Source organism: Setaria viridis, chromosome 5 (assembly GCF_005286985.2).
Source record: "Setaria viridis chromosome 5, Setaria_viridis_v4.0, whole genome shotgun sequence".
Taxonomy (NCBI): Eukaryota; Viridiplantae; Streptophyta; class Magnoliopsida; order Poales; family Poaceae; genus Setaria; species Setaria viridis.
In genome coordinates this window covers 19,642,312-19,658,563 of record NC_048267.2, presented here as the reverse complement: position 1 = coordinate 19,658,563, position 16,252 = coordinate 19,642,312, and the positions used below count along the sequence as shown (strand labels likewise).

The 16,252-nt window shown below is 45.3% G+C and overlaps 1 protein-coding gene across 1 annotated transcript; it reads left to right on the top strand.

Moving 5' to 3' along the window:
• Positions 1–715: 715 nt before the first annotated feature.
• Positions 716–8,931, top strand: LOC140222820 (uncharacterized). The gene is made up of 6 exons (XM_072293952.1): positions 716–1,166; positions 1,289–1,547; positions 5,057–5,659; positions 5,822–5,897; positions 6,315–6,819; positions 8,927–8,931. Exons 1-6 carry the CDS (start codon positions 716–718, stop codon positions 8,929–8,931), a joined length of 1,899 nt encoding a protein of 632 aa, XP_072150053.1.
• Positions 8,932–16,252: the final 7,321 nt, after the last annotated feature.

Below are 16,252 nucleotides of genomic sequence, written 5' to 3'. Positions count from 1 at the left end.
ATACAATCCTGATGTATGGCTATGAGATACGACGTGGATCTTTCAAGGAGTCCTAGGGACACTCGACGGACGACCGGACTTATACTGTTTTAAGTGCGTTTTGGATAATTGCTGCGTCGGCAGCGATTAGGCGCATTTAAACCAGTTTAAGTTGGACGGTTCCGCCACAGCTGGTATCAGAGCCGTAGGTTGGGATAATCAACAGATATTACCATTTAAAATACTGAGACTCTATTTTAAACAAAGAAAACATGAGTCACAGGTGGCAGTAGTGTTAACTGGTTGTTTGTTTTGCAGATCGTAACTGTTTGCTGTGTATCGCTAGTGTTCGGTAATATATTATTAGGGAGAGATTACGATACCACCAATTTCTCTACGAGTGTGAGTCTATGAGTCCGTAGGAGTCGTTGCATCATGTTACATAAGCATGTTTTAAAAACTTTTGGGTTTGGTGAGTGCCATTAGACCTAACCCCGTTTCTTTTATAGGGATGTTCCAAGAAGGCTACACCGACCAGGACGGATGGACCCGAGGGCATTACCTGGATAAGCCAGGGTTTGTGCAGCTGCTATGGAAAACGCTGCAAGAGTTAGGCTTTCATAACCCTCCAGAATACTATTGGAGGAAGGAGGATACGTGTCACAAGCAGTGCTGCACTGTTTATGTGCATATTCCAGATGAAGACACCAACCCCAATTGGAGTCTAGAAGAAGTGATGGAGTCGGGCTTCAAGTTCAACGACACAATTGAAAGGGCGGCTGTGACTGCTCTCACCGACCTATGTGAGAAGCACAAGGTAGAGATCGGGTCGAGCTCTACTCGATTTTATCCTATAAAGCACCAAGACGATGGAATCTGGAAGAGAAGGATTAAAGCCCTGAAGAACTCTTCTCGTGTAGAGCATGACATCTTGGTTGCTGCTGCCTCCGACTACATGACGGCCATGTACAACTTGCACCAGTCTTGTATCAGAGAGTATTATAATCAGAGAAAGAAAAATAAAGATGCCAAGATGGAGTTAATGGGTGCCAGACACGATAAGGAGTTGTACAAGAAGGCAGCATTAGCAAGGGAACACGACATGGAGAAAATCATGAGAGAGCAGTCCAGAAGAATAGATGAATATGAAGAGAAACTCAGGGTAATGCAAGGATTCATAGAGGCCAGTAGGAGTATAGCAGATAGGGCAAGAGAAGAAGCCGAATCCAATGTTAATAGGCTCGAGGCACAAAGATTCTAGCAGCTGGGCGAAATCTTATCTCTTCGTCTGGCTTTGGAGGAAATGCAGGCCCAGGTACCTGCTCAGAACATAGTCAATGTTCCACCGCCTCCACCACCAGAAGAACCCCAACACTGAACCTAGAAGAAGTAGATCAGTTGGTGGACATTGTAGGAGTGGAGGGTGATATTGCTCCACCTGCAGCTCCTGAGATTGGCTTATACGCTCACGAGAACTTAGAAGGGTTTGATGTTGATATGGAAGATGATCAGGGTGAAGCTCCCATGGGAAACCAACAATTTGCCTGGGCCAATGCAAATGCCGATGGGTTAGTGATGAGGACACCACGAGTACATCTACACCAGCAGCACCTCAGGCGCCTCCAGTTGCTCCTCCACCTCAGGCGCCTACAGTTGATCATCCAGTTGGGCCAATCACTCGGGACCGTGCGAGAGAATTAAACTTCATCATGCTGTTAAGGAACGAAGGCCCAGCGGAATAAGAAGATGGCCCAACAGGGCAGCCCAGGTCGGGCACCTAGGGTTGGGAGCCGCGGCCCTCCCCCCTGGTCGCGTGCGCCCCCCTCCTGCCGTCGCGCCTCCTCCGGACTCCAGGGGCTGCGCCCCCTTTATTTAGTCGGAGTCCCTTTTGTTTACGACTTGAGTTTTGTTTTACATCTAGCTTTAGCTACTCTCGAACACGCGCAAATACGTGCTGTCCTTGTGTGATTCAGAACTCCACCTTCGAGTGATATTTAGATTGCTCGCCTCGTTTTCTTGTTCGTTCTTCGATTGTGGACAGGAATCGATCTTTGTGATCAGGCTGATCTCGCACCGGCGAGGTTGGTAACCATCGGGAGTTGGTTCAGCGATTGCCTGGGCGCTTCGGGTTCGCTCGTCGTAGTCGGATCGTGAGGGTCTACTTCCACCAAGTCGAATTTATCTCCACTCACCGAAAGATCGGGCACTCCGACTCTATCAAGTGGTATCAGCTTTCCAGGTTGATCGGTGAGTTTTTACCAAGTGTTTTTCCCTTCCTACAGTCCACAAAAACCAAAACAAATTTTTTCAGGTTAGATCCTTGTCCCAGCAACCGTTTAGCCTCGCACATTCTTTCAATAAGTGTCTTTGTTGAATTTGTGTGCCTACTCATCAATTGTTGCTGGTTACTTGTGTTTAATCTCTTGTTTCTCGTTTTTCTTCTAACCCTAGTTTTCGCCGCCGCCGTTCCGCTGCTCGCCAATCCTACCACGCCGCGCCCACCGCCCCCCCTCGCGACAACCGCGCCGCGCCATCCCACCCCTCCGATCGCCCCCTTCCCTATCCAAAAAAAAAAGATAGAAAGCAATAAAAAAAAAGGAAAGTGCAAAAAAAAGGAAAGAAGCAAAAAAAAATCCAACAAGGAGAAGGAAGGTGATCCAGTTTTGTTTCGGTGGAAACTCCCTTTGTGCGCGCCGTGAACCCCCCTGGGTCACGACCCTCCGGGGCAACTCCGCACCCCCCCCCCACGCATACCGCGCCCTTCCCCACGCACCCCGTGCCCGCTTTTCATATCCGTATCTTTTTTTTACCGAAATACCCCTATACTTTCGGAAAAAGTGTGTGCCGCAATTTGCTGTTTGAGATCCTCTGTGTTCATATTATCAGTTTTGGGGCACCCTGCAAAAAAAAACAGAAAAAACAAAAGAGGTGCGCCCTCTCCACCTTTGCCTCTGTTCTTTCGGTTTCCCTTGTTACCAGCAACTCTTGTTACATGTTTGGCACTATAATTCAACTTTGCATTATTGTTTGATTGTGCTAATCCTTCATTTGAGTGCAGCCTTCCCAGAACTCCACATAGTTCTACGACGAGCATATTTTGTTTCTCCAGGCAATCGCTCCTCCAATCTTTCGCGAGTTCCACCGGTTGGTTGCAGTTCGCCCCTGTGTGCGTGGTAAGACCGGATAAGAATTTGATAACAACACTAGTGTGAGCGCCTTGTCAGCCGTTACACCCCTGTTTTGTTGTCGCTTTTGTTCTTGTATTTGCGCTAACCATGGCAGATGATGTCAACGCGGGGGATAACCAGCTGCAGGGCATACGGGCACAAGTTGAAGGGCTTGTCACCGACATTCAGATGATTCATGAACGGCTGGACTCGACGATCTCCTCGACGACCGAGCGGTGTGATCAGCTAGACCTTGCACAGACGGCCGCTAAGGCCACACTCGACACAGTTGTGGCAAGACTCGATGCATTGCACACAACAGTCACAGAGTTGCAGCAAGGTTATGGTGGTGACTCGGACCAGGACGATGGCGACCGCCGAGGCCGTGCCCGCCGCGTGCCACACCATCCCGGTAATGATTCCTTTTCCAAGATTAAATTTAAAATTCCACCTTTTAATGGCAAATATGATCCTGCTGCATATCTTGATTGGGAATTAGAAGTTGAACGGAAATTTTCATACCATGATATTCTTGCTAATTCTCAAGTTAAAGCTGCTATTAGTGAATTTACTGATTTTGCTTTAATTTGGTGGCGTGAATATAAACACAAACATCCCAATACTATTCCAACCACTTGGGATCAATTAAAAGCTACTATGCGCCACAGATTTGTACCTTCTTATTATGCCCGAGATTTGCTTAATAAAATGCAACATTTTCAGCAAAGTTCCAAATCTAATGAGGAATATTTCCACGAATTACAAATAGGCATGATTCGTTATGGGTTATTGGAGGAAAACGACGCTGCTATGGCACGTTTTCGTGGTGGTTTGAACCGCGAAATTCAGGATATACTTGATTATAAGGACTACACAGATATGACAACATTATTTGAATATGCTTGCAAAGCTGAACGTGAAGTGCAGGGACGCCGCTCGAAGACATATTCTAACTCTTTTGCAGGAAGAAGCTCGACATCCAACTCCGCACCCGCTCTCCCTGCGCCACCCACGCCCTCCACTACTCCGCGTGAGAGAATGGCCAAACCTGCAAGCGCTGCCCCTTCCACAGGCGCCGCCCCTCCCACAGGCCGTACACGGGATATTCAGTATCATCATTGCAAAGGATTTAGCCACGTGTTTCGGGACTGTCCGAACAAACGCACTTTGCTTCTTCGTGACGATGGTGAGTACTCTTCTGCTAGTGATTCTGAAGATACTCAACATGCAATGCTTGCCACTGACCATACAGCTATGGAGGTACATGTCAACCCGGGCGACGCCGATATGTATGAAAGTCTTGTTGTGTAGCGTGTTCTTAGTACACAGGTCGCTCCGTCTGAGAAGAATCAGCGACACACTCTTTTCCATACCAAGGGCGTTGTGCAGGAGCGGTCGATTCGCATCATCATCGACAGCGGTAGCTGCATCAATTTGGCGAGTACCACGCTGGTTGAAAAATTGTCTTTACCCACTCGTAAGCATCCAAATCCATATCACATTCAATGGCTTAATGATGGTGGGAAAATTAGAATTACTCGATCAGTCCGTGTTCCTTTCTCCATGGGTGCTTATTCTGATTTTGTCGATTGTGATGTTATTCCCATGGAAGCATGCTCTCTGTTACTTGGGCGACCTTGGCAATATGATACTGATAGCTTGCATCATGGTCGTTCAAATCACTATTCTTTCATGTTTAAGGGTCAGAAAATAATTATACATCCAATGACACCTGAACAAATTCTTAAAGATGATCTTGCTAGAGCTGCTAAAACTGCTAAACAACTTGAACCATCGACGTCTGTTAATTCTGAAATCAAGTTGAATGCTCCTGTTTTGCTTACTACACGTGCTGATTTTGATGAGTTACGTGATGCTCCTTTGCCATGCTATGCCCTTATTTGCTCTAGTGTGCTCGTTTCACTTGATGATGCACCATCTTTGGATATTCCCCCTGCGGTTGCTAACATTTTGCAGGAGTACGCTGATGTCTTTCCAAAAGATTTGCCACCTGGACTCCCACCACTTCGTGGCATTGAGCACCAGATCGACCTCATTCCCGGCGCACAGCTTCCGAACCACGCACCGTACCGTACAAATCCAGATGAGACGAAGGAAATCCAGCGCCAGGTACAGGCGTTGCTTGACAAGGGTTATATTCGTGAGTCTCTTAGCCCTTGCTCCGTTCCCGTGTTACTTGTTCCAAAGAAAGATGGCTCATGGCGTATGTGTGTAGACTGTCGTGCTATTAATAACATTACCATTCCCTACCGATACCCTATACCACGCCTTGATGATATGCTAGATGAGCTTAGTGGTGCCATTATTTTCACTAAGATTGATTTGCGTAGTGGCTACCATCAGATTCACATGAAGTTAGGTTATGAATGGAAAACGGCTTTTAAAATGAAATTTGGGTTATATGAATGGTTGGTTATGCCGTTTGGTTTGACAAATGCTCCCAGCACATTTATGCGTTTGATGAATGAAGTTCTAAGGCCCTTCATAGGATTGTTTGTAGTTGTCTATTTTGATGATATCCTCATTTACAGCAAGTCTATGGAAGAGCATTTAGATCATTTGCGTGCTGTTTTTGATGCATTGCGTGCGGCCCATTTATTTGCTAACCTCGAAAAATGCATGTTTTGCACACAACGTGTCTCGTTTCTTGGCTATGTTGTTACTCCACAGGGCATTGAGGTGGATAGCAGCAAGATCGATGCCATTCGGGCGTGGCCTACACCGACGACGGTCACACAAATTCGAAGCTTTCTTGGCCTTGCAGGTTTCTACCGCCGGTTTGTTCATGATTTTAGCTCCATTGCAGCGCCTCTACATGAGCTTACAAAGAAGGATGTTCCCTTTGCTTGGAGTGATTCGCAAGAGGTTGCATTCAGCACCTTGAAAGATAAGTTAACCAATGCTCCTCTCTTGTAGTTGCCTGATTTTACTAAAGTGTTTGAGCTTGAATGCGATGCTAGTGGTATTGAGCTCGGTGCTATTTTGTTACAAGAAGGAAAACCGGTTGCTTACTTTAGCGAGAAATTAAGTGGTGCTAGCTTGAATTATTCTACTTATGATAAGGAGCTTTATGCTTTAGTGCGCACTTTGCATACTTGGCAGCACTACCTTTGGCATCGCGAGTTTATAATTCATTCTGACCATGAGGCTTTAAAACATATTCGTACCCAAACAAACCTGAACCGTCGTCATGCTAAATGGGTAGAATTCATTGAGTCTTTCCCTTACATTATTAAACACAAGAGCAGGAAGGAAAATGTCATTGCTGATGCTTTGTGTCGTCGCTATACCATGCTGTCACAGTTAGATTTTAAAATATTTGGCTTGCAAACTGTGAAGGATCAATATGTGGATGATGCTAATTTTAAAGATGCTTTCGCCCATTGTATTCATGGCAAACCATGGGGCAAATTTCACATACAGGACGGGTTCCTGTTTCGCGCTAACAAGCTGTGTGTTCCAGCTAGCTCGGTTCGTCGTTTGTTGTTACAGGAAGCGCATGGAGGCGGTCTCATGGGGCACTTTGGCATCTACAAGACGCATGAAGTGCTGGCTGCCCACTTCTTTTGGCCCCGGATGTGCGTTGATGTTGAGCGCCTTGTTGCACGCTGCACTACTTGCCAGAAAGCTAAGTCACGATTGAACAACCATGGTTTGTACATGCCTTTGCCTGTTCCTACTGCCCCTTGGCTTGATATTTCTATGGACTTTGTTTTGGGATTGCCTAGAACTAAGCAGGGGAGGGACAGTATTTTTGTGGTTGTTGATCGTTTCTCCAAAATGGCTCATTTTATACCTTGTCATAAGACTGATGATGCTAGCAATGTTGCTGAATTGTTCTTTCGTGAGATTATTCGTTTGCATGGTATTCCAAATACAATAGTCTCTGATCGTGATGCTAAGTTTCTCCGTCATTTTTGGAGATCACTGTGGAATAAAATGGGAACTAAGTTGCTGTTTAGCACCACTTGTCACCCTCAGACTGATGGACAAACTGAGGTGGTTAATCGAACCTTGTCCACCATGCTTAGGGCTGTTTTAGATAAACACTTGAAATGTTGGGAAGATTGCTTGCCTCATGTTGAGTTTGCTTATAATCATGCAACGCATTCTTCTACAAAGATGTGTCCCTTTCAGGTTGTTTATGGTTATATTCCTCGGGCGCCTATTGATTTGTTTGCGCTTGATGCCGAGGACGCCCCACACATAGATGCCGCTGCACATGTTGATCAAATGATTAGCTTGCATGAGCAAACTCAACAAAACATTGCTGCTGCTAATGCTAAATATCAGGTTGCGGGTAGTAAAGGGAGAAAACATGTTACTTTTGAACCGGGTGATCTAGTTTGGTTGCATTTGAGAAAGGATCGTTTTCCTACTTTACGTCGTTCTAAATTGATGCCATGTGCTGCTGGTCCTTTTAAAGTGCTAACCAAGATTAATGATAATGCTTATATCCTTGACCTGCCTGCGGAGTTTGGTGTTTCCACGAGTTTTAATGTTGAAGATTTGAAACCGTATGCGGGCGAAGATGAGGAGTTGCCGTCGACGACGACTTCAGTTCAAGAAGGGGAGGATGAAAAGGACACCACGAGTACATCTACACCAGCAGCACCTCAGGCGCCTCCAGTTGCTCCTCCACTTCAGGCGCCTACAGTTGATCATGCAGTTGGGCCAATCACTCAGGCCCGTGCGAGAGAATTAAACTTCATCATGCTGTTAAGGAACGAAGGCCTAGCGGAATAAGAAGATGGCCCAACAGGGCAGCCCAGGTGGGGCGCCTAGGGTTGGGAGCCGCGGCCCTCCCCCCTGGTCGCGCGCGCCCCCCTCCTGCCGTCGCGCCTCCTCCGGACTCCAGGGGCTGCGCCTCCTTTATTTAGTTGGAGTCCCTTTTATTTACAACTTGAGTTTTGTTTTACATCTAGCTTTAGCTACTCTCGAACACGCGCAAATACGCGCTGTCCTTGTGTGATTCAGAACTCCACCTTCGAGTGATATTTAGATTGCTCGCCTCTTTTTCTTGTTCGTTCTTCGATTGCGGACAGGAATCGATCTTCGTGATCTGGCTGATCTCGCACCGGTGAGGTTGGTAACCATTGGGAGTTGGTTCAGCGATTGCATTGGCGCTTCGGGTTCGCTCATCGTAGTCGGATCGTGAGAGTCTACTTCCACCAAGTCGAATTTATCTCCACTCACCGAAAGATCGGACACTCCGACTCTATCAGTTAGATCCACAAGGCTACGGACCAATGCAGCAGTGGGGCGAAGCGGAGCAGGAAGACGGGGAAGAAGAAGAAGACCCTGAAGAAATGGAGGGAAATTCCGGAGTTAGTACCTCTGCATCCTACACTTCCTACACTTAGTGACCCCGGGCCAGAGTCAGAAAGTGAGAACTCAGGGAATAAGGCCCCACCTGTCGCTCCTCCAGGATAGACGCTGATGACAGTGGACCAAGATATTCTGCAAGCTGCGATGGCTCGGCTGGGACTAAATGCTGAAGAGCTAGGCATCTACCCCTACGATGGTTGAAGCAAGATCGTAATCAAGAGATATTGTGATGTATTTATGTAAGATAAAGGCAGTGGACGAAGTAGTACGGTGGTTTTGTAAAAAGTAACTTCAAGTCATGTAATATAAATAAATATGTATATAAATGTGGTTTGTGTATGGTCATGCTGTGATGTGTGAAATACTAGTGTGCGCAGAGAACTATTGGTGGAATGTAACTTAGATAGTAATATTCTGTTTGCTTTTGACAGCATGACGGATCCAAGAGGTCCATGAGCTTCAGGGTCAGGGGGCCACGAGGAGAATTTACCGAGAGCTCCAACGCTGGCAGATGCTATAGCCAGCCTTATGAATTCAGGAGCCGAACAGGATCAACTGCTTCAAATGATCGTGCAAAACACCGGTAATGGTGGAAACTGACGGGACCCAGAACGGGGTGTATCCTACACCCAGTTCCTGGAAACTCATCCTCCAATATTCTTGAAAGCTGAACACCCACTTGAAGCTAATGAATGGCTTCAGACGATGGAGCAGAAATTTTGGGTGATTCCCTAGTGCACCACCACCCAGAAGGCGGAGTTTGCAGGACTCCAACTCCAAGGTCCCGCTGGGACCTGGTGGACCAGTTATCTGGCAAGGCAACCAGTTGGGAGGGAAGTTACATGGGAGAACTTCAAGGAAGCCTTCCGGACACAGTTTGTGCCAGAAGGTACCATGTGAATGAAGCTGGAGCAATTCTTAGGGCTACAGCAAGGGAACCGCAGCATTCTTGTGTACACCAATGAGTTTGATCACTTAGCCCAGTATGCACCAGAACATGTCAATACAGAGTCCAGAAAAAGAGATTGTTATCTTCGTGGGCATAATGTGCGGATGTAGGAGAAGTTGTCCACCTGCACCTTTGCTGACTATAGCTCTGCGGTAAGCACAACCATTACCGTAGAAGAAAAGATGAGGATCTTAGATGAGACTTTAAGGAAAGAAGAATCCTTGAAGAGGAAGAATATTCCTTTTGGAACCTTCGGGAGTGCCCCACAGAGAATGAAGGTGGTATACCGAGGTCCTCCTAGACCCGCGTATCGCCTTCTTTTCAGCAGAGGCCCTTTCAGCCTTGGAGTGCTAGAGCTCCTATTAATGCTCCTCGTCCTGGAAATGCACCACCTCTTGGGTTTCGTAACCCTACTCCTCCAGGGAATCCACAGGGTTGTTTTAACTGTGGGAAGCCGGAACACTTTGCCCGGGACTGCCGTTTTCCCAAGATTGGGGGAAACGCGAATTTGAGGGCTCAAACCTCTGGTCAGGGCACCGGATAGAAGTTTGTTCGTCGCAAATTTCTGAACACCAAGACAGGACAGGCTCATTATATGAATGTGGAGGAAATTCCGGAAGGAGAGCCTATTCTGGCAGGTATGTACCTTGTTAACAATTTTCCTACCATGGTTTTATTTGATTCGGGTGCATCACATACCTTTATAAGTAGAAAGTTTGTTACGCAACACCAACTAGAAGTACACACCTTAAATGTCAAATATGCTATTCAAGCTACTGGGGCTACTCAGAATACAAATCAAGTAGCTCGCAATGTGATTTTGAATTTAGAAGGAAATAAGGTGGGTGCTTATCCTTTAATTCTGGAAGATCAAGGAATAGATATTATTTTAGGGGTAAATTGGATGAAGGAACATAAAGTTCAAATTGATATGAATAACCGGGTTGTTAGTCTGAGAGATGACCAAGGCAACCCTTTTGAGCTCCAATTACCCGCTCATCCCTGTTTGGACCAGATGGTCAAAAACACTAGAGCAGTGACTCTAGAATCTATTCCTGTGGTTAATGAGTTTATAGATGTGTTCCCAGAAGATCTGCCTGGACTACCGCCTGATAGAGCGGTAGAGTTTACCATTGAGTTAAAACCGGGCACTGCTCCTATCTCGAGAAGACCGTATCGGATGCCACCTAAGGAGTTAGCAGAATTAAAAATACAACTCCAAGAATTGTTGGATAAATGTTTTGTCCGACCTAGCACTTCACCATGGGGCTGCCCTGCTCTATTTGTTAAAAAGAAACATGGCACATTAAGGTTATGTGTGGATTACCGTCCCTTGAATGCGGTAACCATTAAAAATAAGTATCCGTTGCCCCGGATTGACTTGTTATTTGATCAACTAGCTGGAGCCAAGGTGTTTTCAAAGATCGACCTTCGGTCAGGTTATCATCAGATTAAGATAAAACCCGAAGACATACCTAAAACAACCTTCTCAACTCGATATGGATTGTATGTGTATTTAGTTATGTCTTTCGGACTGACAAATGCCCCAGCGCATTTTATGTACCTCATGAATTCGGTATTCATGCTAGAATTAGATAAATTTATGGTCATCTTTATAGATGATATCCTCGTCTTTTCTAAAAATGAAGAGGAACATGCGCAACACCTGCGTATTGTTCTCAGTAGACTCCGGGAACACCAGTTGTATGCCAAGTTCAGTAAATGTGAATTCTGGTTAAAGAAAGTTCCATTCCTTAGGCACATATTGTCCGAAAAAGGAATTGAGGTTGATCCCGGAAAGGTCAAGGACATATTGGATTGGAAATCACCGACCTCGGTACATAAAGTAAGAAGTTTCTTGGGAATGGCCGGGTATTACCGTAGGTTCATCCCCAATTTCTCAAAAATTTCCAAACCAATCACAGAGTTATTAAAGAAAGAAGTGAAATTTGAGTGGAAACCCGAATGTGAAGAATCATTTCAAACCCTAAAGAAGTTGCTGACTACAGCCCCAGTGCTAGCTCAACCTGATATAGAGAAGCCCTTTGATGTGTACTGTGATGCCTCAGGAACAGGCATAGGGTGTGTTCTTATGCAAGAAGGCAGAGTTATTGCTTATGCTTCTCATCAACTGAAGCGTCATGAAGAGCATTACCCTACCCATGATTTAGAGCTTGCTGCTGTAGTCCATGCATTAAAGGTATGGCGACACTATCTTTTAGGTAGTCAATGTCGTATCTTTACTGACCATAAAAGCTTAAAGTACATCTTCACTCAAATGGACTTGAACATGAGACAAAGACGGTGGTTGGAGCTGATTAAAGACTATAAGTTAGAAATCCATTATCATCCTAGTAAGGCTAATGTGGTGGCTGACGCTTTGAGCAGAAAGGCCCAATGCCACTGCACTACCATCCGATCTAACCTTAAGACCTTATGTGAGGAAATGGAAGATTTAAGTTTGGAAATAGTAAAACAAGGCGCCCTCCAGAACATTATTGTACAAGATACCCTAAAGGAAAGAATTATAACAGCCCAAAAAGAAGATCCTTGGATTAAGGTGCTCTATCAACAGAAGGCAGAAGGAAAGATTCCCGAACTCATTCAAGAAGAAGATGGAGGGCCGTACTTCAAGAAAAGGATAGTAGTTCCTAGGAATGAAAGCCTAAGAAAGTTGATCTTAGATGAAGCACATCTGTCTAAGTTCGCTATTCATCCCAGAAGCAATAAAATGCACCAAGATTTAAAGCAAAGATTCTGGTGGGCCAAGATCAAACCTGAAATTGCAAGATATGTAGCCGAGTGCGACACCTGCCGGAGAGTTAAACCCATACTACAAAAGTCGGCGGGTTTGCTTCAACCTTCAGAAATCCCTATCTGGAAATGGGAGGATATTTCCATGGACTTTATAGTTGGATTGCCTACCACTTCAAAAGGATATGATTCCATATGGGTTATTGTCGACCGACTTACTAAATCAGCCCACTTCATCCCGGTCAAGACTACCTATCCAGTGTCGACATATGCTAAACTCTATATAGCTCGGATCGTATCCTTGCACGGAGTACCAAAGACAATTATCTCCGATCGAGGCTCCCAGTTTGTTTCCAGATTTTGGGAACAACTACAAAAAGACTTGGGCACCACTCTAATCAGAAGCTCTGCCTATCATCCCCAGACCGGAGGACAGACAGAAAGGGTCAACCAAATCTTGGAAGATATGTTAAGAGCATGTGTCCTTACCTTCTCTAAGCTATGGGACGAATGTTTGCCCCTAGCCGAGTTCTCCTATAATAATAGCTATCAAGATAGCATCAAAATGGCACCTTTCGAAGCCTTGTATGGTCGAAGATGCCAAACCCCCTTGAATTGGTCAGAAGTAGGAGAAAGGACACATTTAGGATCAGATTTGGTTATGGAAACCGAGGAAAAGGTCCGGAAAATTCATAAACATTTGGAAATAGCCCAGTGTCGACAAAAGAGTTATTCAGACAAAAGGAGACGATCCTTAGAATTTCATACCGGAGATTTTGTATACTTGAAGGTATCCCCGATGAAAGGAATACAACGATTTGGAATAAAGGGTAAATTAGCCCCGAGGTACATTGGTCCTTATGAAATTCTGGAACGAAAAGGTCCGGTGGCATACAAGCTGTCGTTACCAGACCAACTTACTTCTATACATGACTCCCAGCTTAAGAAGTGCTTAAGAGTTCCAGAAGAGATTCTAGAAGATCCAGAAATTGAGCTCGAATCAGATCTAACCTATGAAGAAAGGCCTATTAAAATTCTGGATCAAAAGACAAGAGATATCCGAACTCGGAGTATTACGTTTTACAAGGTACAATGGAAAAATCATACTCCAGATGAAGCTACGTGGGAACAAGCTAAAGACCTAGAGTCTAAATATCCTAAGTTATTTGAAACTGCCAGGATCAAATGAACAGAAGCCACCACCCCACTTTCCTTATATAGAAAAGAGAAAAATAGTTGGCTTGACGCAGTTTCCTTTCCATTCTCAAAGCCGAGGATTTAACCCCGAGAATCTCGGGACGAGATTCTATTAAGGGGGAGAGGCTGTAATACCTGCCATTTTTAGTCATCAAAGTGACTCTGAAGAAATAGAAGCAAATTATGAAGAAAAGGAGAAGAAATTGGCTAAAAATCAAATTCGGGTCAAATTTGATCGAAATTTGAATTTTGAATTCGAATTTCAGAAAAAATTCGGCAAAAATATGGAATGGAGGTGTAAGGGTGATTAGAACTCAAAGATCAAGATTTGGGACAAGATTTGGTCCTAAATACCTCAAGAAAATCAAAGAAAGAAATTGAAAATCAAAGTTAGTGTTCCCAGTCCGACAACAGCAATTTCAGAAAAACAGCACAGAGTTCATTTTTGGAAATTGAATTCTGTTGAATTTTTCAAATAAGTAAATCCAAACAACCATACCATATTAATGTATGGACTTTGGACAAGTATCTTCAGGTGTTGTTGATCAAGAACAGTAGAGGGAACCATTTCAAATAAAGGCTCAAATTCAGCACTTTGTCACGGTAAGCAGCATTTCTGAATTTGACTAAGTCTGAAACAGCAGTATGTAGTCAAGTTTGGAGCCAATTTCAGAAAAATCTAGTGTAAAGGATATAGGTGTTTTTGGGCAAAATGGAATCCTTGGATGATGTAGAACACAAATGGAAAGAAGTTGGACTGCAAGGAAAGGATTTGGATCACTAAAATCATTTACAAAGTCGGGTGAATGAATTGTCCGGCTGACTGACGAACTGAATGGAGGAACAGAAGGGTTCAGTTATTTGCCAGAGAAAAATTCAAATTTGAAGACATTCGGATGCTTATCTCGGGCAAAGGTTTAAATATGAATTGAAAAGCTCAAGATTATCTACAACTTTGGTTAAGACACTTGTGAACCGTCGGATTCGAAATCGGCCGTGGTGGAGCTCTGAATTTTCGGGCGTCAAAGATAAAGAGGGGGAGGATGACAGAGCCGAGCTCGACGTGTCGCCGTCGGCGCTCTCGGTCGCCCGCCAGCGCGGCAGCTACGCCACCTCCTTGCCACGCGAGTCCCTAGCTAGACCACGGTGTCACCCATGCGTGCGGTAAAACGTTCATATATCTACTGCTCCCGCGCCGCCCCTTTTACCGCCGCTCTTTTTCACCGCCGCCGCTCCTTCTGTTCAAACCGCCACCGCCCAGCAAAATTCTCCCACCACACCGCAGCTCCCATCGATTCCTCTCGCCCACTCCTCCACAGATACCCCAGCTACACCCCAGCCGAGTCTTTGTCCAACATCTTTGTCGGTATACCCTGTACCGCCGCCGTTTCCGTCCGCCACCACCGCACCTCCTGCTCACGGTGAGCACCTCCTTGCTCTTGTTCTCTTTCTTCTTGGGTAGTCGTAGGCGGGTCCTTGGGGTGCTAGGAAGACGTAGAGGGAGTTGTCGGGGTAGGTTGCGTTGTCGTCGTGCTTAGCCACGACCGGCCGTAGGCGCCGCCACCCGCCGCCGTGGAGGGAGTCGCTCCGGCCATCTCCTGACGAGCTATCGCCGCGCACGGGTGCGCTAGGGCATGGGGATGCTTCCCCGACCTAGCCCCGTTGCCGGTGGGGCGCCGACCGGTGAGCCGCGCCACCCCCTGTCACGCCGGTTTTGGCGGGAGGAGGAAGAAGAGTCTAGCATCGGCGGGCCTACGCGTCAGAGGAAGCAGGGGAGAGAAAGAGGCCGTCCAAGCGGGAGAGTCAGTTGGGCCGGAGTCCAGTGGCCCAAAGAGCCCGTGCGAGCGGTTGTTGGGAGAAAAGGGCCAGAGGCCCAGGAGAAAAGCAGGCCGAGCTCGCCAGGAAAAGAAAAAGGAGAGGCAGGCCGTGGGCCGGTGCCGGTCCGGAAAAGGAGGAAGAAAAAGAAAAATCGGCCCAGAGAGCCTGTTAGGGGAGGGGGTAGGCCCGCGGGTTGAATGAATAGGAGAAAGGGTGGGTCCGCACCACGGGCCCAGCGCAAGAGAGAGGGGGTAGAGTAAGATCGCGTGAGAAAAGTTGCCGGGGGTGGTTTTCGGGAAAAATTAGATTTCCTTTATAGAATAAATAGTTTAAATCCGAATCTCACCATTTAAATCACAGAAATTTCTAGCAGTGTCCAAAATTAGTGAAACCAATTTTGTTAGGCTTTTTTTATTTTCCTTTATGCATTAAAATTTTTATACCCTAGAAAAATAATAAAAATTTGAGTATTTGTTTAATGCCTTTCTTTTAAGGTATTTAAATAAATACTTAATCTTTATTAAATGCATAAAATATGGAATAATATTTTCATAATTACAAATTATTATTAATTCATAGGAAATTGGGTTTTAAAGCTAGAAAATAATTATAACATTTTCTAAAAATAAAAGAAAAAGCCTTAAGTAAGGATAGTTAAGGAATAAAAATTGTGGGCTAATCTTTTCGGGTTTTTGTGTGTTGGCTTGCAACTTTATCATGATAAATTGTATAGTCCTTGTTGGCTTGCAACTCTATCATGAAGGAAAGTTGTATAGTCTTATATTCAAAAATTTGCATTCCTAACCCCTGCATGTGTTGTGTTATAGACACCGAAGCACCAGAAGGAGATTTCTCGGAATATTCAGAAGGATCTCCGGGATTTGAGGAAGTCTTTGAATTGGTCCCCTGCGAGGCCAACCCTTCGGACAGTGCTAACTTTTTTAGCAAACAAGGCAAGCTCCAGTGCATTTTACCTATTATTTTGGAGTCAATATTTCATGTATCCATTATTGGTTATTGTTGTGTGTATGCACTAAGT